The 27,371-nt window shown below is 42.1% G+C and overlaps 1 protein-coding gene and 1 pseudogene across 4 annotated transcripts in view; one reads left to right on the top strand and one right to left on the bottom strand.

Moving 5' to 3' along the window:
• The window catches only part of Tcf20 (transcription factor 20), a 148,276-nt gene that overhangs the window by 25,421 nt on the left and 95,484 nt on the right, over nt 1-27,371 (bottom strand). For all 4 annotated transcript variants that reach the window (XM_060388963.1, XM_021643142.2, XM_060388964.1 and 1 more), the window contains exon 2: nt 10,104-15,890. In XM_060388963.1, the coding sequence (XP_060244946.1) occupies nt 10,104-15,854 (5,751 nt within the window). In that variant the 5' untranslated portion in view covers nt 15,855-15,890. The remainder of the gene's footprint in view (nt 1-10,103; nt 15,891-27,371) is intronic.
• On the top strand, nt 17,445-19,372 carry LOC132655955 (protein LLP homolog; annotated as a pseudogene).

Genomic DNA, 27,371 nt, shown 5'->3' with positions numbered 1-27,371 from the left:
GAGGAGGACATGCACACAAAAGGCTGACCTCAGACCAAAGGTCACAGGACCCCTGAGATGTACTGTGGTGAGCTGTGGTACATGGTGGTGTCAGTGGGCAAAGTGGAAGGGGATCCCTTCAGGATCCCTGAAGAGGCAGCTTATACCTGCCGCCTGCTGGGACGCTTCTTTCTCAAGAAAGATTCCAAAGATTCCGTTACCAACCAGGGCAATTTGGACTTGGAAGTAAAATCTCAGTGAGAGTAAGGAATGAATTAAATCCCAAGTCTTGCTGGGAAACTGAAGACAAAGATAGAAACTGTCTTCTTGTCAGAGAATATATACTTAAATGTTCTGAATTAAAGATTATTTTCTGTTGCCTCATAGTTATGACTCTACATTAGGAATATTGTAAGAAAGCAGGCTTCATCCAAGTGAATCCAAGGTATAATCTAAAACTTTTTTTTTGAAACAAATCTACAGCCATCTACGGGAGCTCACATCTACAAAGAAAGCTGAGGCAGGAGTATCACAAGTCTGAGGACAAGCCTAGGATGCATAGTGGGTTCCAGGTCTGCCTATGTTACAGAATGAGACTCTCTCTCAAAAATTAACTAATTAAATCTTTGTTGGTAAGATTTAAGCAGGAAGATAAAAATTCCATTAAACAACTGTTTCAGTATATGCCTTCTGTGTATGCATTTTGATACCTTTTTTGTTTTCTACCTCAACTATAGTTAGTTTAAAAACAGATGAAATGCTGGGTATGGTGGCACAAGCCTTAAATCCCACCACTCAGGAGGCAGAGGCAGATCATTTCTGAGTTCAAGGACAGCCTGGTCTATAGCTAGGTCACAAAGTGTGACCGTCTCAATAAAAATAATAAAAATCAAATCATAGTTTATTAATAAACATGATTCATAAAAAAAAAAGATGAGATGCAGAACAGAAATGAGGAGCAGAAGCACATGGGATAGGGAGCTGCACTGCCCCATGGTAGCACCACTTCTTCAGAGACTAATATTTGGCCCTGCCTCTCTGGCTTTGTGAGCCTGGTGTGTTTGTCTTTAGGTCAGTAACATGGAGATTAACTATCCAGCTGAGAAGTGAAGGGGATCTTGTTGTATAAGGACATTGGTTAAGGCCAAAAATCCAAACCAAAACAGAAAGTCCTGAACATGCTTCATAACAATGAAGAGGAAAAACTTAAAAAAAAAAAAAAAAAAGCCAGATAGAGCAGGGTGGTGGCTGTGCATAACTTTCAGCCCAGCACTTGGGAGGCAGAGGCATGCAGCCTCTGTGAGTTTGAGGCCAATCTGGTCTGCAAAGCGAGTCCAGGGTGGGCCAAGGCTACACAAAGAAATCCTGTCTCAACCCCCTGTCTTCCCTATCCCCCCCCACCCCCAGAAAAAAAGCCACATAGGGCACTCCTCGATACTCCTCCATATAAAAAGCTAAAATGGGCCTGGAGAGATGGCTCAGAGGTTAAGAGCACTGGCTGCTCTTCCAAGAGGTCCCGAGTTCAAGTCCCAGCAACTACATGATGGCTCACAACCATCTGTAATAAGATCTGGTGCCCTCTTCTGGAGTACAGACACACATGCAGGCAGAACATTGTATACATAATAAATAAATCTTTAGGAAAAAAAAAAAAAAGGTACTTCTAGTCATTTTCCTTATTTTCCACTTCAGCAGCAGGAGACCAGGTCGAGAGGGAGGGTAATTGTAAAGTAGTCTACTTCTAGAGACTAGGCTAACCCCCAGTCACTCCGTCCCACACAGGGCTGAACTTCAACTGTCATTATAGCAGGCACAGGTATTGGCCATTTGTTGTGAGTTTTAAATGCCCTGTAATTCCCTAACTCCAATTCTTTGCAGTTTTAATCTTCGGGATCAGCAATAATTTAAGAAAGCAAAACAAAGCAATCTCACAAACAAAATGCACCCACTTGCAACAATTTAAGTTAAGTCCATTCTCCATTCCTTCTATGTATTAAAACATTACTCACAAGGTTTCTCTCGTGCAATGTACCCATGTTTTTATGCTAATACACTGTCAGAACTATGATTATTACATGTCAGAGCAGGCTTCACTAGTGATGTTCTGTGGGCTACCTAGCTGGCTTGTTTGTAAATTGGTTTGTATTTTTTCTTACCCACAATTTTAATCAGAGGGTTTCTTTTACAGCCCAAGAAGAAAATCATACAGCTTCCCTAAAAATGTTTTGTCTAAGAAATTTTTTTTCCCATGTTAAGAAAACGGATTTGTGTTAAGAGGCTCAGCTCCAAGCGCTCAGCCAGGACTAGACTTAAGGCAGTAATTAGCACTTTTCCTCTGCGAACCTGAGAAAAGGCTGAACCTGCATGATGAAGAAAGAGAACAGCATCTTCTGTAAGTGTAGAAATGCAACTAATAGAGCTTAAAACCTTCAATTCTAAGTTGTAGTTTGCTTGTTTGTTTTTAACCAATTGTCAAACATTGTACTGGCTGGATAAAAAGAATGTTTACATTTTGTGCTTTGTGAAGCTAAAAGGTCATCCTTTGACTGAAACCACCAACCAGGGCAGTGACTCTTTACAGCACTGCTGCTCCCTAGGGCTCAGCCCACCTCTAACTTAGTGTACATACACAGGAAACCAATTACTACACTGCTTATCTGTGAGGCACCCAAATAAAAATGTTTATGATTTGACATACTATCTGCCACAATCAGACACCTCTAATAAGATTTTTAACCACTGAAGATACTACTGAAACGCAAATCTGCAAATATGGTCCAAACCTTCTACACTAAGGGCCTTTATTTTTTACAAACTCTATGCACAATATTTGCATTTAATTTCCCGTTTCTTGCCCAGGCCTCTCTCTGTCTCCCCCAATACTCTCATCTATGTAAACTATCAATTAAATAAATTGATAGTTTATTTAATTGTCAAGGTCCCGGCAAGTAAAGCTACTCTATTCACAGAATAGTAAAGTTCCAGCAGAAAGGAACATATTTATGCTTATGGCTTTGGAAAGCTACCAGGAATTTTATCATGGAGGAATCATCCTAAGGCCCTATTGAAACCTAATCATCCCACCCTTAAATAACATATATGGATGAGCTTCCATCTTCTCTATACTTCATAGTTGGAATTAAGTTTCAATAGTGAAATGTTGGGGGACACTCAACCATATGGAAATGGTATCATATTTAAGCTACTGCCAGTGAAAACTGCCCACAGAGCATGGTTTCCACAACCCAAGGTTAATAACCGCCTCCAGCCTCCTAGCCAGGCCTTGGAAAAAGTCCCATTAAGCACATTTCAGGTCATTCTGACTCCCACAGGTATTCTTGTTCCTGGTAACTTGTACTGGCAAAGTTTGGTCCAGATCTTCAAGAGCGGTATGGTGTTTAGGTCTGTGACCAACTCACCAATACCGAGTTCTCTAAAATGACACCTCAGTTTTTCTCAAAGTATGAGCTTGTCACTTGTAGCTACCCTGTCCAAACGCAGACTAAGGATACAACACTGGGAGCCTGCTCAGCAACAACGGTAATGATTACAGTTCTATCCACTTCACTTCACTCTGTTTCCCTCAAGAGGAAGAGAGCCAGTGAGAGGCCAAGAGTACTTCAATAGGTAAAGAAAACAGAAACTTCCAAGTAACATGGCAAAATTAGAAACTCTGAATGATTAAATGTTTCTCTCCTACTGCCATTTTTTGTTTTTGTTTCTTTCTTTTATTTGTATGTGTGGTGCATGTCTGTTTGTTTGCACAAACATATATATATTGAGCCAACATGCGGTGTCTTTTTCTCCATCTTTTTTTTTTGGGGGGGGGAGCAGGGAAGTTTGGGGTGGGCATCTGATCCAGAGAATAGAGTTACAGATACTGGTGAGCAGCCTTGTGGGGATCAAATGTGGGTCCCTCTGAAAGAACACCAGTACTTTAAACCACTGAGCCATCTCCCTAGCCCTCTCCATCTTATTTTTAAAGACGAAGTCTCTCACTGAATCTGGAGCTCACTAGTTCTGCTGGACTGGCTGACCAGCCACCCTCTGAGGTCAGCCTGTTTCTGTCCCCAGCATTGGGATTATAGGCGTACTCTGCTGCTTTTTATGCAGTGCTAAGTATCCAAACTCATGTCTTCATACTATGCTGCATAGCAAGCATTTTTATCGAGCCACTCCGTTTGTTTTGTTTTTAAGACAGACTTTACTTGTAGCCCAGGCTGGCCTGGAACCCATGAGGTAGCTCAGGCTAGCCTGGCACTCACCATATCTTTTGCTTCAGTCTAAGTACTGGGATTACAAGTACATCTCAACGTGCCTGTCTCCTACATTCAATTTTTTTATTTTCTAGTAACTGTCGAGACACAGCTCATTCACCCAACAACTCAAAAGTTCTTGCACTATTTCTCAGGATAAGGCATAGGGTGAGAAGCTATAAGGTATTATCATTTTCTAAGAAATCAATTCCTAGAAGAATGTATGAATGAAGGCTATTCTTAAGTCTCTAAAGTTCTGTAATCACTAACTGCTAACAAATTCCTCTAGTGTCTTCAAAGACTGTTAGTAAATTCCAGGGCCTTTGTGCTCCCTCCTTCTGGCCCTGGGCAGCATTAATAAGATGGTGCCATAGTATAAGTTTTCTTTTATAAATGGGATTTAAAAAAAAAAAAAAAAAACAGTAGAGGATGAAAATAGCCAAACTGTCAAAATTAAAAATATACCAATGAAGAGATCCAAATTCAAGGAGCTGAGGATCACACTTGGTGTTTACTGATGGGAAGTATCACAGGGTACTTCTGTATATGTCTACACAGTTTCTGAAGTTTTCTACACCTAATCTAGAAAGGCTTGAACATGGTCTTCTAAAATTGACCAGCAAGTTCTTGTCCATATTTACCTAAATAGTTCCCTTCCCCTTTTCTCTAAAGGGTGAGAATAATATAGGTCTGGGAAGACAGAATGCCAGAGTCACCAAGATTCCATTACTGAAAGTGTTTGATAAGAAAGGCGTCTGCAGCATGGCTGAAGTCTAGCCTTGCCAGGACCTTAAGCTTAGCAACTTCACAAAGATACCAATCAACAACCACAGGAAGGGGAGGAGGGAGAGAGGAAATGACATGGCTGCTAATGCAACATGCTCACTACTCGTGATCTGGTCTAAGGCGCCACAGTGAAGGACACTGTCCCCTGAAGAGGGTATGGTCCACAGGCTAATTCCTGAAGACTTTGCTTCTGCCTGAGACTCATGCATGTAGGCAAGGGAGGCAGTGACATTGAGAAAGCCAAAAGAGGCTGGTAAGATTAAAAGTGAAAAACATGTTCTTGGTGGATCACAAGCTTCTGAGGTCACAGTGGAAGAGCCTGGGAAAGCAGAGCTGTGGCTCTTGACGTATGCTGACAACCTTCTATCTACGCAAGTCACTCGAATGGCAGCAGGCCTAAATGCAGTAGGACTCTAGGCAGTTCATTCAGGCCTGAGGCCTTTCCCACTCACTCTATCCAATTCAGGTGACCTTCTTGGTGCTTACACGAACTCACAGCATCCAGGGAACCATGGCTTCACAGCATTTACACAGGTGCTGACTAAGCTAAGCTACAGTGCCACTTGGCTGAAAAACTTAGGAAACCATGCATTAGAAACACTTGAACTGGAGTTTTTACACTTAACTTATAAATAAGAAGTATGTTAGATCTAATTAACAGAGACAAGATATAAATCCTTGTTTCCTTACCAACTGTTCCTACTCCAGGACTTGCTGTCTTAAGGAGTGGTGCTGCATGCAGGTGAACTTGTTTCCACTCTGGTCCTCAAGGTCGGATGCATTAGTTCTTTCCTTCCTTTCCAACCATACTGTGCTCTTTTATCAACCACCTCCTCTGCACCAAAGCCATTTACATTTCCTAACCCCACCAAGCTTCATCCCTCCCGGTGGCCCACTGTGCCAGTCAGTTCTTCTACCTGAAGTATTCTCTGATCCCAAGGCCGACTCTTTTTATCATTTTCCTCTCAGATTCTCAGAAAACCTTTACCTGGTCCCAGTCTAAAGCAACTACTTGGTCTTCATCACATGGCTTCATTTCACTTATTTGACCTGATTTATTCCTGACACTGATTTAAATGCTGGGTGGATGAAATAAGTGTTCCGTGCTAGGATTCAGGAAGATCACCTCGAATGCTGGAGAGATAGCTCAGCAGAGTGGAGTTTAGATCCCAGCAACCACATAACAAAGTGGGTGAGCCCCATAAATGCCCCAGTGGCAAAGAGGATGGAGACAAGAAGATCAATGGAAGTGGCTGGCTTCCAACTTAACCAAAACATAAACCCTGCTTTCTGAAAAGGGAGGTGCAAAGTGTCAAACCAGAAAACAAACATTTCATTTTTTGAGGGCTTGCCTTTTCAGAATATTGATATATTTTTATTTCTTCACCTAGAAATTATACTGAATTCAACAAAAGGAACCATCTAGCAATTATCATATTGCTTCTAACGATTACCTGGCTGAAGCATATTAAAATAGTTTTGTACAAGTTGAGGAACTTTTACTCAAAACAGGGGCCTTACATCTGAATCAAGATTTCAGAGTTTTCAAAGTCTCAAAATGCCCAGACACCTCCACAGATTCGGCCACAATGGGCCATGCCTGAGACTTGTTACACTAATAGTATTTCCTTCTATAGTTACATAGAAAGCATTTCCTTCTACTAGCATCTACTTCTTTGCTCTTTTAGCAACACATGTAAGAGGGATGAGATGCTAGTAGAATGGTGGGTACCACTTCTATCCAAAGGATCTTTATCTTTTGAGATCCAATTTGGGTTGAAAATTTGTACACCTGCACAAACTATGAGGTTGTTCTTAAGTTTTCCTTATTCATTTCTTGCCAGTATGTGCCAACATTTTTAAATTAAGCATCAGATTCTAAGTGTATACATACAGCTTACGTAACTCTACCAGACCTGGCTTATGTCATGAATCAGAGTAATGTGACCCTTGACCATCACTGCATCAGAAGCAATCCTGTCTTCTCTTTTCCATTTCTCTAGCTCTCCTTCCATTTCCTATAATTGGAAGTATGCCAGGCCCGCAAAGAAAGCATGCATCCATAGCATCAATTCCACTTCAAAGCACATCTGACCAAACAGTAAAGCACTTTGTCTAGTTTCAATTCAATCTGCAAAGGCCTTAAGCTGCATTCTAGGATCTCTGGGAATTGGTTACTACTATGCAAAAGAGAGAGAGCGAGAGAGGGGTCTTTTGGCTAGTAAAATGATTGTTTCACCTCAGTTTTCACCCCAACTAAATACAATTGTAGTTTCCTAATACTATACTGTGAGCTATCTTGAGAAAGCTATTAAAAACAAACAAACAATCAATCAAAAAACCAGTCATACTTTTGTTTGAGAATGTTTATCATGTAGCCAAGGATGGCCTTGAACTCCTGATCCTCCTCCCAATTGCTGAGTATGTGACACCAGTCTCAGCTGGAAAACATTAAGTTGCCCTTCCTACCCCCTCCTCCAACTGTAATTTGAGATAATTATAATAATAACTTAAGCTCTTTGCTAAACAGATGTTATGATTTCCCATTTCACTTTCGACCTGGATTTAAAAGTTTACTGTATTGGTGCTAGTGAGATGGCTCAGTGAGATGAAGGCACTTACAGCCAAGCCTGATGACCTGAGTTCAAATCCTGGAACTCATGTGTTTAAAACAAAACAAATAAAAACAAACAAACAAAAAGACAAAAACAAAAAACCTACTCCTAAAAGTTGTTCTCTGACCTTTCCAGGAGTGACAATGGCACTTCTTCTTCCAAAAAACTTAAATTTTAAAGTTTACTATTTTTACTTTTATTTGGAAAACTAAGTAAGAAATAATTCTTATTTAAAAACACCATACTAAAGCCTACTGCTGATTATAAGATGTATTTTGAGTTGAACTGCTTCCATATCTAGTTTTTTCTTCTGTCCACAACACACCAACTGTACACTTTTCTCCTCTTTTCCATTAGTGATGTCTTTCCATGCACCTTCCCCCCTACTCTAACCACATGCTGGCTAAGCTGGAACCTTAGCAGATGTTCCCTGGACCCCTTCACTTACTTTTAGCTGCCCTATTAGTAAAAAAAAAAATCTGCCCACTATAAACCCTAAAACATTTTTCCAGGCCATCCCTTCTGAGTTCCTTTTCTGCTTCATACTCAGAAGGCATCAGCTACTGTGCTCATTCATTCTAACTGCTCTACTTGCTGCTCCCTTGAGTCTTCATGATGCACAAACCAGGCCACAAAGTCCCTATGTTTAGAATCTCTCTAGGGCTTTGGAACTGTCCATAAACTGAGAGCCATTAGGATTACCTTCATGCACAGTGCGCCCCCTAGTTCACATTTCATTAACTGAGGAAGAAGGGGACTAGAAAATGTTTGCCCTTAATTAGTCCATGAATCTACCACACACTCTTAATTAGTTTGGGTCTCCATTATAATGCTAACACATTGAAAAAAGTTTACTTAATCCTAGCACTGGGGAGGCAGAGACAGAGGCAGGTGTAGATTCTGCGAGTTTGAGACCTACCTGTACCAGGCCTATGTAGAGATTGTCTCTCAGAAAACAAAATAAATAAGTCCTTATGGGCTAGCGTTATAGCTCAATGGTAGAGTACTTGTGTAGCATGCATGAGTCCCTGGTTTAATTCCCACTACTGCAAAGAATAAAACCAAGTTAAAAACAACTTCATTACCAGGCTCTATTTATCCTTTGGCAGTCACTCTCAAAATCTGCCAACTCACAAGAATATTAATGATTTGTTTGCCTGCGGGCTAATTTCTGGGTCTGGTACAAGCCAGGTAAGCTCTCTGCTGACGGATCTAGTCCCAGCCCTTCAATGGTTTTACTTAACATACAAGGCAGAATTTCACACCTTTCCTTCTGTTTGAAGAATGTAATTTCTGAGGGTGGACAAGTTGACCAGTGCAATTTCCTCAAGTACAGATCATTACTGCACCTGAAAATCATACTCTGGTCCCTTCCAAACCTAAGTTTCTGTACAAGAACAAACCCAAGAAGAAAACTGCTTATCCCATATGCAAACTGTTCTATTAAAAAGATTAAGTTTGGGCCGGAGAGATGGCTCAGTGGTTAAGAGCACTGTCTGCTCTTCCAAATGTCATGAGTTCAATTCCCAGCAACCACACGGTGGCTCACAACCATCTATAATGTGAACTGATTCCCTCTTCTGGCAGGTATAAATGCAGATAGAACACTCATACACATAAAATAAATACATAAATAAATAAAAAGATTAAGTTCTAGAGACTCTTTGAATGAGCTGCTGAGAACACAAGGAGCTACAGACTCCTGAGTGCACACTCTAAGAGGAGCACATCTTTACTGAGGCCATGTGTGAAGACACATTATGAAGGCAAACACCAGTGCTGGTGACAGATTTTCTTTAAAACCACATTTCCTTTGAAGTGTTGGATGTGTCAAGCACTTTCCAAAGAGTGACCTTTTTTCATTGTTGAGACAGAAATTGGGGTTTTGCATATGCTCCCAAAGAGCTAGATCTCTAGTCCTCAAAGAGTAACTACATAGTAAGCCCTTGCACCAAATCAAAAAAAGTAAACAATGATCAAAAACAAAACCTGGAGCAATGAAAAGTTCTAGGAAATAAAAAAAAAAAAGGAAATATAACCATAGTATAATTTGTGAGTACCATACATTGAAAAGTGATTCATAAAAATTAACAAATTAAATGGTAATAATATACTACTCAGAAACTAGCTGAAGTACTTACGAACATTGCACTGCTGAAAGTGAATGACCCCTCTAACAAGCAAAAATCAAGGTTGAGAAGGGGTAAACAGCGACCCGTGTTTCCTAAAGCTTTATACACACATACACACATACACACAGACACACACACACACACACACACACACACAGACTTTGCAATCTATAGTGAAAATATAAGGTACACTTCCAAAAACACTTGATTTTCTCTTTATCATTTGGGTCAAGGAAAGAACTTGTACTGTGTAAGAATGAAGACTAAGGTATAAGACACAGAGCCAAAGTGAAGTAACCAGAACATAGGCTGGTAACAGGGTTTCTCTTACTCACCATCTCTCTGGCGATTTCCAGCGCTTCCTGCAGGCCATAGAGCCTGCCACAGACCAGGTAGATTCCATTGGCCCAGAGAATACAACCCTCGTGGACCCAAAATTCGTTGCTGTCAAGAGGTAGTTCAGGGATTTGTAACTCCAGCTCAGGACCACCTTCTGAAGTGGTAGAAACAGAGGGCTTTGTGTCCAAAACAGTCTTTTCGCTGCTGCTCTCAGCGGCTGCTTTTTTACAAGGGAGTCCCCTGGACAGGGACCGAGGGCCTCCACCACAGTCTTCTGAGCGGTGGCGCCGCTTGAACCTAGGATGAGCAGCCAGGCTCCTCTGCTCCTTCTGCTGCTGCTGCTCCTCTTCCTCCTCAGTGTCAGTTTTAGAACCATTAGAAGCGCTTTTGTGCCGAACCTTGACCTTGTTCTGCATTTCTGTGGACCTTTTAGGAGGTGGATTCTTCGGAAGAGTGGCTGCATAATCTTGGGGATAAAAGGGTCCAAAGAGGTCACCCATGTTCCGGTAACTGGCCCACTTGCCACAGAGACAACAAACCAGGTGCCCCATAACAGAAGATTCTGTTACCACAGGCCCCTGCAGCATAAAGGATGAAGCTGGGAGCACCTTGCTTTCTGTGCTGCTGGGGGGAGGGGTCAGAGATCTCTGACCCTTCCGGTTCCTCACCAATTTGGTCTGTTCTTCTTCTTCAGCATTAATGATTGTACAAACAGCTCCAAGTTCACACTTATTTACTACATGGATGTAAGGGAAAAAAGACTTGTTCTTGGCATCAGTTTTATCTAGTGGCTGGGTAGCATACTTTAGTTTAATCTCTGGTTCTTGAGGTTCTACAATGGGAACTGCTTGTTTGGTTTTCCGCTTCCTTGGCTGGGCCCCAGGCTTTCTTCTCTCCCTCCTCTGCCTCTGCTTTTTTGGCTTTGGCTCTCCATCTGCAGAACCTTCTGGTATCTGAGGGGGTTGAGGAGGTGGAGGTGGCTGCTGCTGCTGCTTCTTTTGCTTATTCACACTACCAATGGGTCTCCCCTTTTTCTTTCCTGATGGGAAATACCCTTTTGGTGGGAAACTTTCTTGTTTGGGTGAAATCATGACTGCATCATTCTCCTTCTCTTCGGACTTGGGGTTTGCCTCAGGGGTCAATATGCCCACTGGAGCTACATTCTTTGAGTCAGAAAAGATTAGTGGTGCTGCCCCACCCAGAGAGCCATCCGGTCTCCCTTGGTTACCACTAGGCTTCTGTGAAGCTGTGGATGTCATAGTACCAGAGGGTTCCTTTCCAGTAGGAACTGTTTCTACATGTGCCTCTGTCTTGACTTTGTCATCCCCACTGCCACGCCACTCCTCGGAAGGCCCTGGAAGAGGCTTTTCAACGTTTGATTCCTGGCTCGTTGCACTGACTAGGTCAGCTATCACTTCACCTTTTCTCATCTCCATCTCAGCCTCTTGAGTGGCCACAGTCCCACCTTCAGGAGGACCACTCTTCAGAGACAGTATATCATCCAGTGTGACTGTGTCTCCTCCAGCCTCAGCACTGTTTGTGGATGCACTCCTCCTAATATTTGGAGATGTGATCTTCTGAACTATAGCTTCCAATTTCAATCCCCGTCCCTTCCGTGGGGGGAGTATTTTGGTCTTAGCAGGGCTTGTGAGGGTAACAGCAGGACAGTTTCTATTGTCTGGGTTTGGAAGGTCCTTGGAGGCATCTCTCTTAGGGATAGCCTTGATATCCTGACTATGAGAAAGATGGGTGTAGGAATTGTATGCTTTATCGGCACCTTCTTTTGATGGATGGAGGAGGCGCCCTTTGTCATCGGTGTTACTGTTTTTTACATCTTGTGACTGTCTCTTACTGGGAATAGGGGAGATAAAAGAACGGACTCGTCGTCGCATAATTAAGGGATTTTGAGAAGAATGATCCTCTTGACCCGGAAGCCGTAACATTACATTACTAGGTTTGGATGACTGTGTGGACTCAGCTAGTCCATGTCCATCTGTCTCATGAGGTGGCCCATACCGTTTTTGATTAGACATTCCTGGAGGACCACTGCTTTTGGCTGGAGAAGTCTGTCGAGAAAGATCCCAACAAGACTCTTGTAACTTCTGAGAGCTGTGCTTCAATTCCATGCCTTTGGTAGGCAGACCATCACTAGACATGAGACAGCGCCCAGCTTCCTGAGTGCTTGGGTCATGGTACGTACCTACTGGTGGGCCATACATCATACCATCTTTGTCATTTTTCAAGGGGCTCCGTACTCTGTCAAGGAACTGCTGCTGCCGTGGGCTCTTCCGTGGTCCTTCCTGTCTATGCTGTGCAGCAGCAATAACTCCCTGAGCAGAACTGCTGGCCCAATCTTTATACTCCTCTTGTTGCTGTTGGTACATCTGTCTCTTATAATGTAGCTGGGAATTCAAACCAGTATTAGGGTCCCCATAAGCATGAGCCCTGGTGTTTGTGTGGTAAGCAGAGGCCAGGCTTTCTGAGTTTGGAGAAAAAGGAGCATGTAGAGAACTCCTGTTGGCCCTCTCTGAATAGGTCATATGTGGGTTCATGTGATGAGGGTCTCCCCCTGGGCCTCTGCTCCTGCCTGGAGACATCTTCAATTTTTCTGCAAAGTCATGATACTGAGAAGAGGACCGACCCCTCATAGTTTCCCGGCTACCAACTCTACCGGGGACCCGCCGCATTGGTGTGGGCCTGCTGTCTTGTGGGCCATAGTCTGAAATGGAATCGTGTGCTGCTGTTGCAGGGCTGGCATTGCCACGATAAGTCTCATGTTTGATGCTGGTAGGATGGCAATGCTCTCCAGATTTCTTGTTGAAACTAGCTTGAGATTTTGATTGTTCAAAGTCTTCCTCTTTTATCTGTCCACTCTGGGATTTCAGTTTTGCTTCCATGGACACCAACCCACCAGGAAGAATGACTGATGGACCTAAACTTGGGTTGAGACGTTCATTCCTCCCAATTCTGGCATCAGCACCCATGTGTCCCAATGAGTGAGCCCCTGGGTCCCTGACAATCTGTCTTAGTGGGGAAATATCACAGATCACTGACCGCCTTTCAGAAAGGGAGCCCCCAGGCTCATGGGCTGATGATGGAGGTTCTATCTCAAATTTTCTGGGAATGGGATAGTCAGACAAATTGATCTGTTTCATTTCAGGAGCTGTGCTGCCTGACTTCCTTTCCCATGGTCCCCAGTGGGGATTTTCTAACAGGGATCCAATACTCTTGTTCAGAAGGCCTCGGCTGGCTAATTCATTGGTTTGGCTGACTAAAATGTTGGGCCTTGCAGTTCCTTCCAGGCCACTAGCCATCCCTTGATGTTCCTGAGCGCTTCTAGGATACCTTCTGTCAGGATGATGGTGGTAACCCTGAAGCACTTCCTGTAGAAGACTTGGGAACTTCTCATTTCTACCCTTTCGCTCCCCATGGCTGACAAAATCTCCCTTTTCTTGTCCTGAAGGATATTGAGGAAAGCCACTGACATTTCGTGATACAGCTGACCCAAAACTCTCTTTGTAACTATAGCGCAAACTTCCAGGAGATTTGCTAGGCTCAGTCCTGCCTGTGAAACTTGGGCCTACTGCAGAGTGGCTGCTCTGGCCATTCCCCTCTCCATTGTGATTAGAGCTATCACCATTCTTGTTTCCTTTGCTCCCTCCTCCTGGAGGATCTGGCTGTGGAAGTGATGTGTGGCTGACTTCCTTTATACCACTATTGCTAGGTGGTCTCTGACCGGTGGCAGGATCCTCCTCCTGGGAGCCTTTATCTTGTCCACCAGATTTTTCTACCCGACCTGTCATGGCTTCCCGAGAGACAATCACCCCAACTGTCTTCTCGTTGACTTTTGTGTTCCCCTCAGATGACAGTGATGTGTCCTTAGCACCTGGAGAGGCAGCTTCTTCCCTAGTTGCAGGACTGGTACTGAGCCTAGGGGCCTCATTCTGAGCACCTTGTGTGGGTGAGGAGCCAGCTTTCTCTGAAGTTCCACACTTGTAGGTGGTATCAGAGCTAGTGCTCTGGCCACTTAGTTGCCTCACTCTCTCACCTTGGTCTTCTGAACTACTGGAGCAGCCTCCATCTAATGATTCTGCCATAGGGGACTTCAGTTGTTCTTCAGGTTGTGAGGAACCCTCTGAGTTTGTACAGCTATCTGCTTTCTTAGATGATGATGAGGGCCTCTTAGAAGTCTTCTTCTGAGGTGTCAAGGCATCAGAAAGTAACATGTGCTGCACAGTATTAGGAAGATTGGCCACTTGAGTACTCAGAGCACTCAAACTACTCAACCCAGGATCCGTCAGCCGCTTTTCTGGCACCCCTTCTAATCCAAACCCTTTGAATCCTGCAGCATGGGAATTAGGACTGGGCATCATTGATGGGGTTGGACTGAGTTGGGGCATTAGCTGTAAAATTCGGTTTCTGGAACCCATGGGCACATTGCCTTGTCCACACTGGAGATTCTCGCCACTCTGCATGAGAGGAGAAGGGGTAGAGCTACAGCTTGGAGACTGAACCACAGAAGCAGCTGGAGAAGGGTTAGAAATAGGGCTGAAGTTCTGGTGAAACTGCATAGGGGACCTCACAGGAACCTCAGGCTGGTTGTACTGCCCCACCTGGCTTTGCAGGGGCAGCTTGGTGGCAGCATTGGTGTACTGCATCACATGCTGGGGGGGATGTTGCTGCTGCTGCTGTTGTTGCTGCTGTTGCTGCTGCTGCTGTTGTTGTTGCTGCTGCTGCTGCTGCTGCTGCTGCTGCTGCTGCTGCTGAGGTTGTGGCTGCTGCTGTTGCTGCTGCTGCCCCTGCTGGGATCCTGGTGGAATCTTTGCCTGTTCAAAATTTTTCATAGACTGAGGTTGATAGCTATAATTTGATTGCGCCCCATAAGCCTGTGCATTAGAACCCACATTATGCCCTTCATACTGAGATCCAGCATTTACACTGTAACTGCCATCATAGCTTTGTCCAGACTGACTAAAACGCTGTGGTGAAGGAAAGGAGGAGGTGGAAGAGGAAGAAGCAGAAGACTGGTAGTGTTGGCCAAACTGACCTACTCTTAATTGATAAGCAGCAGAAGATGGCAGAGTTGAGGGGCGCTGCATTGGCTGTAGATGGGATGAGCCAGAGGTTGACTGTCCAGTAGCTTGTGGCAAAGGCTGGTGGGACTGGTAAAGCTGTTGTCTCAACTGCTGTACTTGCTGTTGCTGTTGTTGCTGCTGCTGCTGCTGCTGTTGGCTGGAGGCCTGCTGTTGATACTGAGCACTCCCAGGAGAGAAAGGCCCGGTGTAATCCTGCTGATAATGAGACACACTACCAAGGGCAGAGTGCTGTGCTTGAAATTGGCTCACATGACCCTCACTCCCATACTGACTGCCAAAGCTGCTCCCCTGGGGAGGTCCATAGCTCTGCACAGGCCCAGAAGGCCTTCGCTGAGGAGGCTGTGGGGTTCCTGCTGCCACTGTGTCTTTGTTGCCTGCCATGTAGTAAAAATCTCCAGCTTCTTTTCTGAAACCCTGGTAGCCTTGATGGCCTGAGGTCTCGCTAGCCATTGCTGCAGCAGCAGCTGCTGTTCCTCGTCGTCCACTACTGTTGCTGCCACTGCCACCACTGCCACCACCTGCTCCCCCAAAATTCTGGAACATCTGGGCCTGACGAGGGCTGAACTCTTCTATTCGGGATGAGCTGTGTACCTCCTGTGGGTAGCTCTGCTGGTTTCCGTGGTAACTGCTTTGCTCCCGAAACGACTGCATACTGTTCAGCAGCACAGCAGCAGGCCAGCAGCCCTCCTAGAAACAGAAAGGAAAGGAAAGTATGAGACATGCATCTGCTTGGCACAAAAATCAAGCCTAAGAAACTCGAAGACCAGATAAAGCTGACTGCTTTAAATTTCACCTTCTTTTTCCTTACTCTATTTATTTCTGATACTGCAAATAAGCAGATAAATGGTCTAAAGAAAGTAGGAATTTGTAATATGACAAAGAAAACACTAGGTATATATAAGCACATTTAAAATAGTCTTTAAAAAAATTCCACTATTAGATAAATGAGCCTTACAAATTCAACTGGAGTAAATATTGGGATGTGTTATTAGAAGCAATCAAAACCACAATTTTTTATTCATCTTCAGTTATAGTGGAGAAAGGTGACAAAACACATTTTCATTTCTTTATTTTCATTTATTAGACTGGCCTCTACACTGAGGAGGAGCCTCAAATGATGATGGAGCAATTGTTTCAGGGTCTATCCATGCCTACTTCACTCGCTGACTGAGAAACAGAACTATCCTGAAAACAAAACAGCCAGTTCCTCAGATGCAAATGCGTCCCAGTTCAGGTTTACTTATTGTTAACTGTCTATGGTGACTAGTGACTCTGGAATACTCAACTGTTTATTATTATGGGTAAGCTATGCTCAATCACCCATGTAAACATCAGATCTAACCTCTTTTTAATATAAAATTATGTCCAAAGTGCCCTTTTCTTGACCCTGCCTGCCCTCAAATTTACAGGTATTAGGGCTAGATTTAGGCCAGAGAATGAGTTGTGTTTTTAGAAGTGAGTGCTGGGAATGGAACCTGGGTCTTCTGCAAGAGCAGTATATGATCTTACTAAGTCATCTTTCCAGCTGCCTAAATGGATTTTATTTTTGCCTTTGCTTGGGCTTGTCTCTTTCTCAGAGTCAGAGAAAAATAAGACAAGGTCAAACTTCATCAAAGGACTTTAAAAACCAACTGTCTAAAAAAGAGGCTATGAAACTTACATGAGCTAATCCTAGTACACTCTTCCTACAGTGGTCCATGAAGTTAGTTCTTAGTCCTCCTTGAAGGAAGCTGAGATGGGACTACCTATAGACACTAATCACATTAATCATCTCCTTGCTCTGGTCCAGGCTACCATTCCTTCTACATAGACTGTACTTACCATGCTACACACACACACACACACACACACACACACACACACACACACACTACCCCTCCCGCCAGCCACATGACTTTTCTTTTCACCTCTTTTCAGTCTACAGACAAGCATTACCAGATAGCAAAGATGTCCTCCTGGCACCCTGTTTACAACAGCTACCTCACACTTTTACCTCTGTTCTTCCTTCCTCTCCTACTCTGTTTCCTCATTCCCAATACAACTATAGTACAGTCTAATAAATAAAAACAAAGAAATGTTTAATGTGTCATCTCCCCTTAAATTTAAAATGTAAAATCCTAAAGGGCAGAGAATGCTGTTCCTTGCTATCTTCATATGTCATTAAAACAGTAAAGAGTAGAAGCTGCATGGACACTGACATGGCTTAAGAACTAGGCCTTATAGAACTAGCACCATTCAGTGATGGCGCCAAAGGGGTGAGAGAAACAAAGCATCATCATTAAAAGCAGAGCTGGAACTTTTACAAGTAAAATCCAGGGTCGAGGTTTAAGGGGAAAAAAACCCAAACCCAACTTATCTTGGGTGTGCATGAAATAGGAGGACTTCTGAAATAAACACAATCACAGCAGACGGGCAGTAACCCTACTTGAAAGCTTAACCCATTAAAAAAAAAAAAAGATTTATTGTATGTGTGCATGTCTTTGAAAGTGTATGCTATCTGTGTGATGGTGCCCCTGGAGGCCAGCTAGAATTACAGGCAGTTGTGAGCTGCCCAAGATGGGTGCGGAGAACCAAACTCAGGTTCTCTGGAAGAGCAATAAGCATTAACTGCTGAGCCATCTCTCCAGCCCCAAAATATGGACATTTTTGGTTTGCTTGGTTTTTTGAGACAGGGCTTCTCTATGTAGCCCTGGCTGTCCTGGAATTCACTAGGTAGACCAGGCTGGCCTCAAACTCTAGAGAACACAGAGATCCTCTGCCTCTGTGTTCTGAGTGCAAGGATTAAAGGTGTGTGCGACTATGCCTGGCTCCTATAAGGCACATCTAATATATCTTTTATCTAAAATAGACACGGGACTAGGTCTAATTATATATAATCACATGACTCAAAGCCAGTCTTTTAAATGTTCATATTAAAAAAAAAATTCACTTCCCATCACTTCCGAATGCTTCTGCAAGAGACACCACTTCTTTCCATGACAATCTACTAAGGTGATTCAATATACTGCTTAACCCTGTTCCAGCAATTACATGTACTAACTCAATTCTCACAAGATCAGAACCCATATTTTACAGAAGAGGAAACTGAGGCACAGAATTCATCAAGTTCCTGAGAGCCCAGTATGGCAGCCTCACAGGCCACATTTGTATTAGACAGGTTTTTGTTGTTTTTTTTTTTTTTAACAAGGTCATACATATGCCTCTTCAGTGCTGCCCTCCAATGCTGTTCCAGCTGGTTCTCTACCTCTTCCATCATCTTTATAACTGTCAAGAACAATTCCATCAACATCTAAACTCCCCTTGTTTGTAGCATACTTCTAGTTCCTAAAACTTAGTTCTTAGTGGCTGACAGGATACATTGAACAAAACACAGTTGAAGGTCTGAAAAGCTGCCTCCAGAGATAATCTCCCTACAAAATACTTTTCATGTTGTTTAGTTAACTCTTCTGTAATAAAAGTGGCTTCTGAAGGTTTAGAAGTATAGACATGCTATTTGTTCCCTATTTTTCCTAAATCAGAGCCACCAAGGGCTAAATATCACTCTGGACATCAGCAATTTAGCCTGGGATTGCCTGGATACTTCCAACCCTACTTCTATAGGGAAAACTAACATAGAGTAATTCCTCTGAAGTCATGTTCCCAGCCCTCTCTTGAACGTTCCTTTACCGTGGATGATCCCTCTTTTCCTGTAGTAATGGTTTATAGACTTGAATGGGAAAAAACAAAAACAATAGCCATGGGAAGTACTGGACTTCCAGTTAGTATCCTATGTGTGGAGCGTGGTTGTGTTTTTCAGATAAAGCCTGGCTAAAAAAGCTTACAGAGTAAGTGGAAAAGAAAGATGTGTGCTGAAAAGAGAAAAAAAGAATGCCCTAAGGGAGCTCAAAAGACTTAAAAGTATTCTCAAAGTTGGCAGTGATGCTTAAATAAAAGATGTTGAAGAAACAGTAACTGTGGTATCTGGCAGTAACTGCAGTGTGTGGCAGATGATGAAAAAGATGACACAAAAATGGAGACCAAAGTTAAGAGAGAAAAAAAAAAAGACTCTTCTAGACCAGCATGGCGAGTACACCCAGTGTGGATGAACCAGAGGCAGAGAAAGACTGAAGGCAAAGAGAGAAAAAAAGCAGGGAAAAAGCAGAGCCAAGGCAACGAAGGGACTGTCCTAACAGACTCTTAAAAACTGGAGAGCATCACATAGGGCAGAAGTTCAGTTGTTCGGAATGTCTTCACAGATTTCAGCTCTCACTACACGAAAGTTATTTCTTTTCATATTTTAGTTTGGACTTAATTCTGTAATTCAAAACCAAAATAACTCATTTGTGTTGGGAACTTAAATATTTTTTTTGTGCTGGGAAAAAAAAAAAACAAAAACAAAAACAATAGCTACTATCTCCTGCAAAGTATCAGGTGACCTGCATATTCTTGGTGCACATGAAGTATAAGTACCAAAAGGTGTTCCAAGTTTATCCTTTGTAGCAGTTACAAGTAAAGCAGTTAGAAAAAGCAAAATGCCAGCAACATAAATATAAACCTAAATATAAATATAAGCCAGAAATATAAAGTATTTGCAACTTATCACCAGCATATAAAACAACCTAATAAGTGTCTTTGTATGGGGTGGGGGTGGGGGGTGCGCACACAAACTAAAGAAAAATCAGCATCTCAAAGTCAGCTGGTCATCAGTAAGGTATTTTCATGCATATCTGAAAAAGGTTTAAAAATATACTTTTCTCCCCTTTCCTCATTTTCTCCATATTCCTATCTTTTCACATTTCAGACAGGGCACAGAGGTGTGCCAGAGAGGTCCAGGACTTTGAGCCTATACATTCCAGTCCCAGCTGTGGACTGTTCTCTCTAGCCTGGTGGAAAGCTGGTGACCTCACTGTTTTGTAGAAAACTAGTATTAACTTTTGTTGTCTTTCTGTCATCATCTAAGAGTGTTATATTCCCTAATTCATTCTTTTCTCCTCAAAGTCCTCTCAATTATCTTCAAGAAAGTTATCTTTCCAAGTAGGTTTAACTAATGACTTTCTATTGCCAGAATGACAACAGAATACATTCCATGCTTTAAAAAAAAAAAAAAAAAGTCTTCGGTTCTCAAGATAATTCTGCCTAGACCCCCTGTGAGGATATACTGTCTGCCCTCTAGGCTCAGTCTTCATCCTACTACAAACTACTCCACAATCTAGGAAGAACACCAGACACAATGGATAGGCTCTCCCACCCTCTGGCTTCTGCTGAAGTTTGGAGATAGGACAACAGATTTACTCTCCTGGCCCTGACTAGGCAATTTCTGAGGCTGTTAAAGACTTTTACTAAGAGGGATAGCTCTGTCAGATATCTGGCAATCTAAACATTTAGCCATTTTCTTTGCGCCCAGGAAGTACTTCTTGCCCTTTAGCTCAGGAGGTATTAACAATTCATGAATGCCAGGCCAGAAGATGCCACTTTCCCAATTTGGTTATCCTTCTGCATTGCTGTCTACATCCCTTTCCACATGCTCAGCAGATTAGGAGCCAGGGCTGGGCCTGGGGTTACTTTGTCTTTTCCGGGAGGGAGAATTAAAGTGTACAAACAGAAGCACAAGAGAGATTAGGAACACAGAAGAAAAAGAGAGGCTGATACCTGGAGACAACTCCAGCAGACCAAGACTCCCAGCAGCTCCCCCACAAACTCCCAAGAAGATCTACTACTTTCTGGTCATCATCAACAGCCTGGCGGGCTTTCCCAATTCCAGTTCTTCCCATGTTGGACCAATTCTTAATTCTTATATCAAAACTCCTTATGCCATATTCTTCATAGAATACAAAGCTTCTCTTTTCCTGAATGAACTCTAAATGGTATAATTAAATGTTCCTCAAATTACCAGTTTGAATGTGCCATCTGTTTTCTACTGGAACCCTGACTGATAAAGTTCTCTCATTTCTAGAATCTCAGAGTACACTATTATCAGTTGGGGAGTAAGAAGCTTCTATTTCATACAACATAGTACACAACAGGGACTAAAAAAACAAAACACTTAGAGATGTCAGACAAAGTACAGAGCAACTGAAAGAAATACACAACGTTCGAAAGTAGCACTCAAGAGGTAGGCTATAGACCAGAATGTGGTGTGCTCTGCAGGACTCATTAACCGTTATGGTCAGGGTGCTCATGTGACGATGCTAGGTGGTGCCATTTGTAGTGGGAAGGATTTCTGCAAGATGATGTGTGTGTATTCGCATGAAGTCACCAATACATTTTTACTTTTTTTTAATTTTTGGGAACAGGGTCTCATTCTATTGCCCAGACTGGTATGAAACTCACAGCAATCCTCTCGCCTCAGCCTTTTAAGTACTGAAATTATCAGTGTATGCCATTACATCTGGCTTAATTTATTTTCAACAGCAAAGATAGTGAATGTTGCTCATTGCCTGTCAGCCTCCATGTCCTACCCTGAACTACTACTATAGGGTAAGTATCAATTCCTAGTTTTTGCTTGTACTGCACTGCTTAATCACAACCCTGCTCTTTTCTATTGGTTCTACCCTCTGGTTCTGAGGTGGCCACTTCCATCTTCCTGATGTAGCAAATGTTCCCACAAAGTTCCAGTACCAGTCACCAGAACAAGAGAATAAGCTTTCCTCCACTTGCTTCTCTGACAATACCTCATTCTCCAGTCCTGGATGGCCTATGGCATCTTCCTGTTTCTGCTGTTCCTGTCCAACTATCTTGTTCAGAAGTGCTCCTGAGCCATACATCACTCTTCTCACCTTTCTGAAGCATTCTTGAGTTCAGAAATACCCTCCTACCCTATCAGGTCATATGAGACCAGGATCCTAGAAGTTGCTGAAATGTGATCTTCTCTATAAGTTATCTTTATATCAGAGAATTTATTGGTTTATTTCATTTTATGAGGCCAAACAGTAAAAAGTGTTTATCTTTAATCAGTGTCTAAGAAATGTGCTGCTAATACTACTACTAATTATTATACATTAAGCAACTTCCAACATATCCAGCTGTCTGGTTTCCCTAGGTGATACAGATAGAAATAGATACAAGGGGGAAAACTGATGAATTATTTGTTCTAAGTCACTTTTCTAGATACGTTAGGAGTTGATCTGCTTTAACTCAAATTCTTTTGATTCCAAAAGTCATGATCCTTTTACTATACCATATGTTAAGCAAGAAACATCCCAGATACACATGTTTTTCTTGTTTGAGAATTCTGACCAACAACTTGGGTCAGATATGAATTAGCAATGGCCATTGCTAATTCGTTGCATGCCTAACACGTGCCACACGCACTACCAGATCCTTTACATAAGTGTTAGTGTTCCCTTTTACACATCAAGGCTTAAAAGTTAAATTATGTGTCTCGTAAACAGAAAGACAGGATACGAAATGCCCACTCCACAATCCAGTCTACACTTCAGACAAAAGCCTTCCTCCAACCAGCAGCAAGACAATGCAATGCTGCTATATTAGGAGAAACACTAAGAAAGGAATCTTGAAGTTTGCCATACTGAGTTGTCACATGTTAAACATGGATGTATGTGTATCATCTGCTTCATGTGCATGTAAATTAGCAGACTAGGCATGTGTATCTGTCCACTGACGGTTTGCACACAGATTCTAGCTTGTCTTTAGGGACTGACCTCAGTATAACTATTACTGATACTGCTGGTAACTCTCTGGCAAGGGAATCCCAAAAAAGGACTCTGAAAACATCTTAAGGAACCAAGACAGTCAGAGCTCACAAGCTTTTGGGACTCAAAAAAATCTACTAGAACACTGCAGGTGTAAGACATTAGCTCTTCTAGGGTCAAAAAATATACACAACATCAGCCATAAAATTCATGAAAGAAAAATCTATCGACAACCATGATGAAATATTTACAGGCCCCAAAATAAGACACTAATCTATAGATGTTAAATTTTTAAAAAATAAAGCCACGTATGGTGGTGTACACCTCTGATTGCAGCAACTGTGAGGCTAAGGATCATCATGAATTTGAAAAAATATTTAAGGGGGCCAGGCATGGTGACACACACCTTTAACCTAGCACCCAGGGAGGTAGAAGCAGGCAGGCATATGTCTGTGAGCTAGAGACTGGCCTGGTCAACATACCAAGTTCCAGTCTAGCCAAAGCTCGATAGTGAGACCCTGTCACAGTGACAACTTAAGACCATATCCCATCTGGTGAATTTAGCCTGAGGACAGTACAAACATAACAAAAGCAGCAAACATTCTTACAAATTTCTAAAGATATAAATTGGTTCAAAAAAAAAAAAAAAAAAAAAAAAAGGGCAGAGGCAGGCACATCTCTGAAGCCAGCCTGGCCTACAAAGAGTGTCCAGGACAGCCAGAGCTTACATAGAGAAATGCTCTCTCAAGAAACCAGAAAAAAACAAAAAGATAAACAAAAAAGACTGTTCCAGTGAGATCAATTAGGAAGTTAAGTCTTTTATCACTTGAAAATGATAAAGCAAATATGGTATCTACTTAAATAGTACATAATAATTGTAAAGATTCTAGATACATAAAATGCCTATTTACATATTTGTGCTATGATTACATATGGAAATTAAACATTCTTATAGATAGAAGACAACAGAAATGATTTGGAAAAAATGGAAACTTTTTAACCATTTACAGTGGCAGGACTCACACATAAATAATAATTATATATACGTGTGTGTGTGTGTGTGACTTAGCTTTACATTATCCCAGCAATGTCTGTGCATCTGTCCTCCTAGCAGTAAAGCACTTCTCTGCCCAAGGAAAAAAGGCACAAGACACCCAAAAGCCCAGATGCATGGAGGATGACCAGACAGGCCCTGCCCCAGGAACTCGCAGCCAACACATTGCAATATCTCACATACTACAGTGCCCAAGTAATACACACATCACTGGCTCGGGTTTTTTGTTGCTTTGTTTTTTTAAGAACTAGGTCTAAAAGCTGGGTGTGATACACACCTTTAATCCCAATACTTGGAAGGCAGAGGCAGGTGGATCTTTGAGTTCAAGGCCAGCCTGCTCTACAGAGGGAGTTCCAGGAGAGCTGGGATATAAGTAGAAAGACCCTGTCTCAAAAACAAAACAAACAAACAAACAAACCGAAAAACTCAATTCCTTGATTCTCCACTATATAGTACATACACAAAGGGCAAGTTAAATTTTAAACATAATCCCCAAGATGTGACTGTAGCTTGCTTCCTGGACCCCATGCCCACCCCTACTTCTGTCTGTCTTATACAGGAGGCATCACAAAGTGAATTCAAATCATGAGAGATCAGGACAGCTCAGCAGTTACCAGAAAGGAGGCAGGGAAGTGGAAATAGTTGCACCTTGGGCTAATCAGGTCTCCCGCTTAGTCTCTGTTCAACCCCAGGGCTTTGGGATGTCACTCAATTTTCTTTCTCATTTAAATGTTAACATTACAGTAAAATATAGACAAAATGATCACAAATAGCAATCAGTGCTGCCACTTAAAGGTAGTGTCTCACTCTATAATTCCTTCAATATCATTCTGAATTGACTCCAAAGACTAACTTAAAATATAAGTGGGCAAAAACTGTATGAGGAAAATTACACACTTTCTTGAAAACTCCCCCAAAAGTTCAAACAAAACTAAAACAAGAACACTGTAGCTAGACAAAAAGAGACAGTGTCAGAAATCAAAACTTTTAACAGATTAGTTTAATTTAAGCTAATTTAGTATTAGTTTCACTTTGAAATAATTTCAAGCACAGAAGTCTACATATATAATTCCCAGTCTTCTGATCCCGGTGAGAAATCTAAAAGACAAAAGCACTCACTCTTCTGTAGAACCAGAGCACAAACCTCCACAGCAAGAAGCCAACACTACTACAAATCCAGCCCACAGGTCCTAGTTCAGTTATGACATGGCCACAGCACCCTTTGTGGTCCAAAGGGCCTCCAAGTGCCAGGTCTCTGCTGATAGCTTTTGATCTGCAATAGCCCCTCATTGTTTTGCTGACTTTTATGTCCCCGCTGGGTCCTTTCATTTCATGGGGTCACCCCTCAGCCTAAGACTTGTCTATATTTCCTCATAGCCAGAGTGGTAGCAACATAGGACACACCACATAAGTGGAACCAACAGCAACTCCTCCCTATATGGATGATCTCAACCATCTGGTCAAGCCAATGTCTAGCAGGTTCCTCTAAAGTCCTATCATTTTTCCTCTCCAAAATAATCACTTTGCTGGAGCAATTGTTAGGGTCTGCCAGTATCTTGTTCGTTGTCAAATACCAACTCCCAGCCAACATCCAGATGATCCCCATCTCTATGACACCTGACAGGTAGTGATACTCTAGCCATCATTCCTTCTACATTTATCAAAAGAACAGCAGTGCCTCTTCATCCACTGGCACTCAACATGTCCCAGATTTGGCCAAGTGCAAACTCAAATAGCTTTAGTGTCCTTCTGACATTTTCTGGTCTTTGAAAGCTTAACCATTTCCTTGTTAAAGATACTCCAAATTCATCTGGTATTTTCCCAGTTCCAACTCCTAGAAGTACCTATTTCCCCAAAGACAATTTAGCAACAAACGTTTAGATGCTAGGACTGAAGCTAAGATGTAGGTACTTCTAGCCAGAAAGTGCTATGTATACATAGTTAACATTCCTTGTAACTATTTTTTACAAATATTGTTACATGTTAAATAAAGATCATACTTATCAGTCCAATTCCAACCCAACATTTCTCAGTTCTTTTCATCTTTCCATGTTTGTTAGTTCCTTTCTCATAGAGTAAGAAACCTAGTTCCCATAATCTTCAACAAATACATACTCACAATTTACTTCTTTTGCTCAAGGTAACCATTTCCCAAGAATTTCAGTCTCATCCTTGCACCCTGTTTCTAGCACCTCCCCAGTCATGGAACTTTCCACTATCTATGTGACATACTTCCTTTAGTTTGACAAACTAATTCCAAAATTCACCTTTAAAAAAGAAATCTAAGTAACATGTAAAGATTTTAAAAATGGGAAACTATTTTTTAAAAAAAAGGAAATATATACCCTAACTATGTATCAACACTTTTAAGTATAATTAAAATAAAGGGTAAAGACTAACGTCCCACTTTTTGGGTGGGGAAAAAAAAAAAGCCCATTAGACTTCACCTCACAATATCCATAAAAACTAACTACAGGTAAATTTAAAAAGCTAAACATCTTTTTTAAAATTAAAATTAAATACAAGAACATTTAGTCTTTGGGATCAAATTGACATTCTCAGTTTTGGAGGTTTTGTTCAGTTTGGTTTTTGGAAAAAAAAAAAAATGTCTTGCAAGGCAGCCCAGGCAGCCTCTAACTTACAATCTTACTGGCTCAGATTCCTGAGTGTTGCTATCAAATACATGTGCCACCAAGCACAGATTTTTTTCAGGTCTCTATGTGTCTTACCAAAGAGAACCTAGATTTCTTTGGGGGAAATGGATTAATTTTCTAATGAACAGGCAAAGTACAAGGTAGGTAACACTTCCCTTTGCCAGAAGACAGAAGAATATGCTCTCCATCTGTTGGAGATGGAGCCGACCAGTGTCGGGAAGTAATTGTCGTTTTATAGAACTGTGTGTATGTGTGTGTACACGTGTGTTTTCTGTAATAGGATGAATTAACAACGGGGTATTTCTACCAAACCAGCTCTCCAGCCAGATAGGAACAGAGATAAACCTCAGCGGCAATGCCAGTGAAAAGGGCCAAGGCATTCAGGAGGTGACATTAACACGTACGGAGTTTGTAAGTATGGTGATGCCTTGCTACCTTTGGGAAAGAAGGTATTGTTAAAGACTGCCTTTTTTTTTTTTTTTTTTTGGTATGTTTGACATATTTGTTTAAAAAAATGGTTTTCTACATAATCAGTTTGAGAACATAATTTGTGTAACTCAAAGCCTTTTAGCCTCTATCACCAACAAAATTTCCACATTCATCTTTCATGGTCTACCTTTCACACTCAGGCTTCAGACCCACAGGCCTTGCCCATGCTGCTCCCATGTCTTAAATAACAGTGCCCTTCCATTTTCCACTGTCTGACTAACCAAAGTCTCCTGCTTAAACCTCTTATTTTTGGGGAGCTGTCTTTCAGTGAAATCACTCCTGTCTGCCCTGCAGTTTCAGGCATCATGGACTCAGTATCAGACAAATACAGTCTGAACCC

This window comes from Meriones unguiculatus, chromosome 8 (genome assembly GCF_030254825.1).
Source record: "Meriones unguiculatus strain TT.TT164.6M chromosome 8, Bangor_MerUng_6.1, whole genome shotgun sequence".
NCBI lineage: Eukaryota > Metazoa > Chordata > Mammalia > Rodentia > Muridae > Meriones > Meriones unguiculatus.
This window is presented reverse-complemented; position numbering and strand designations above follow the sequence as displayed.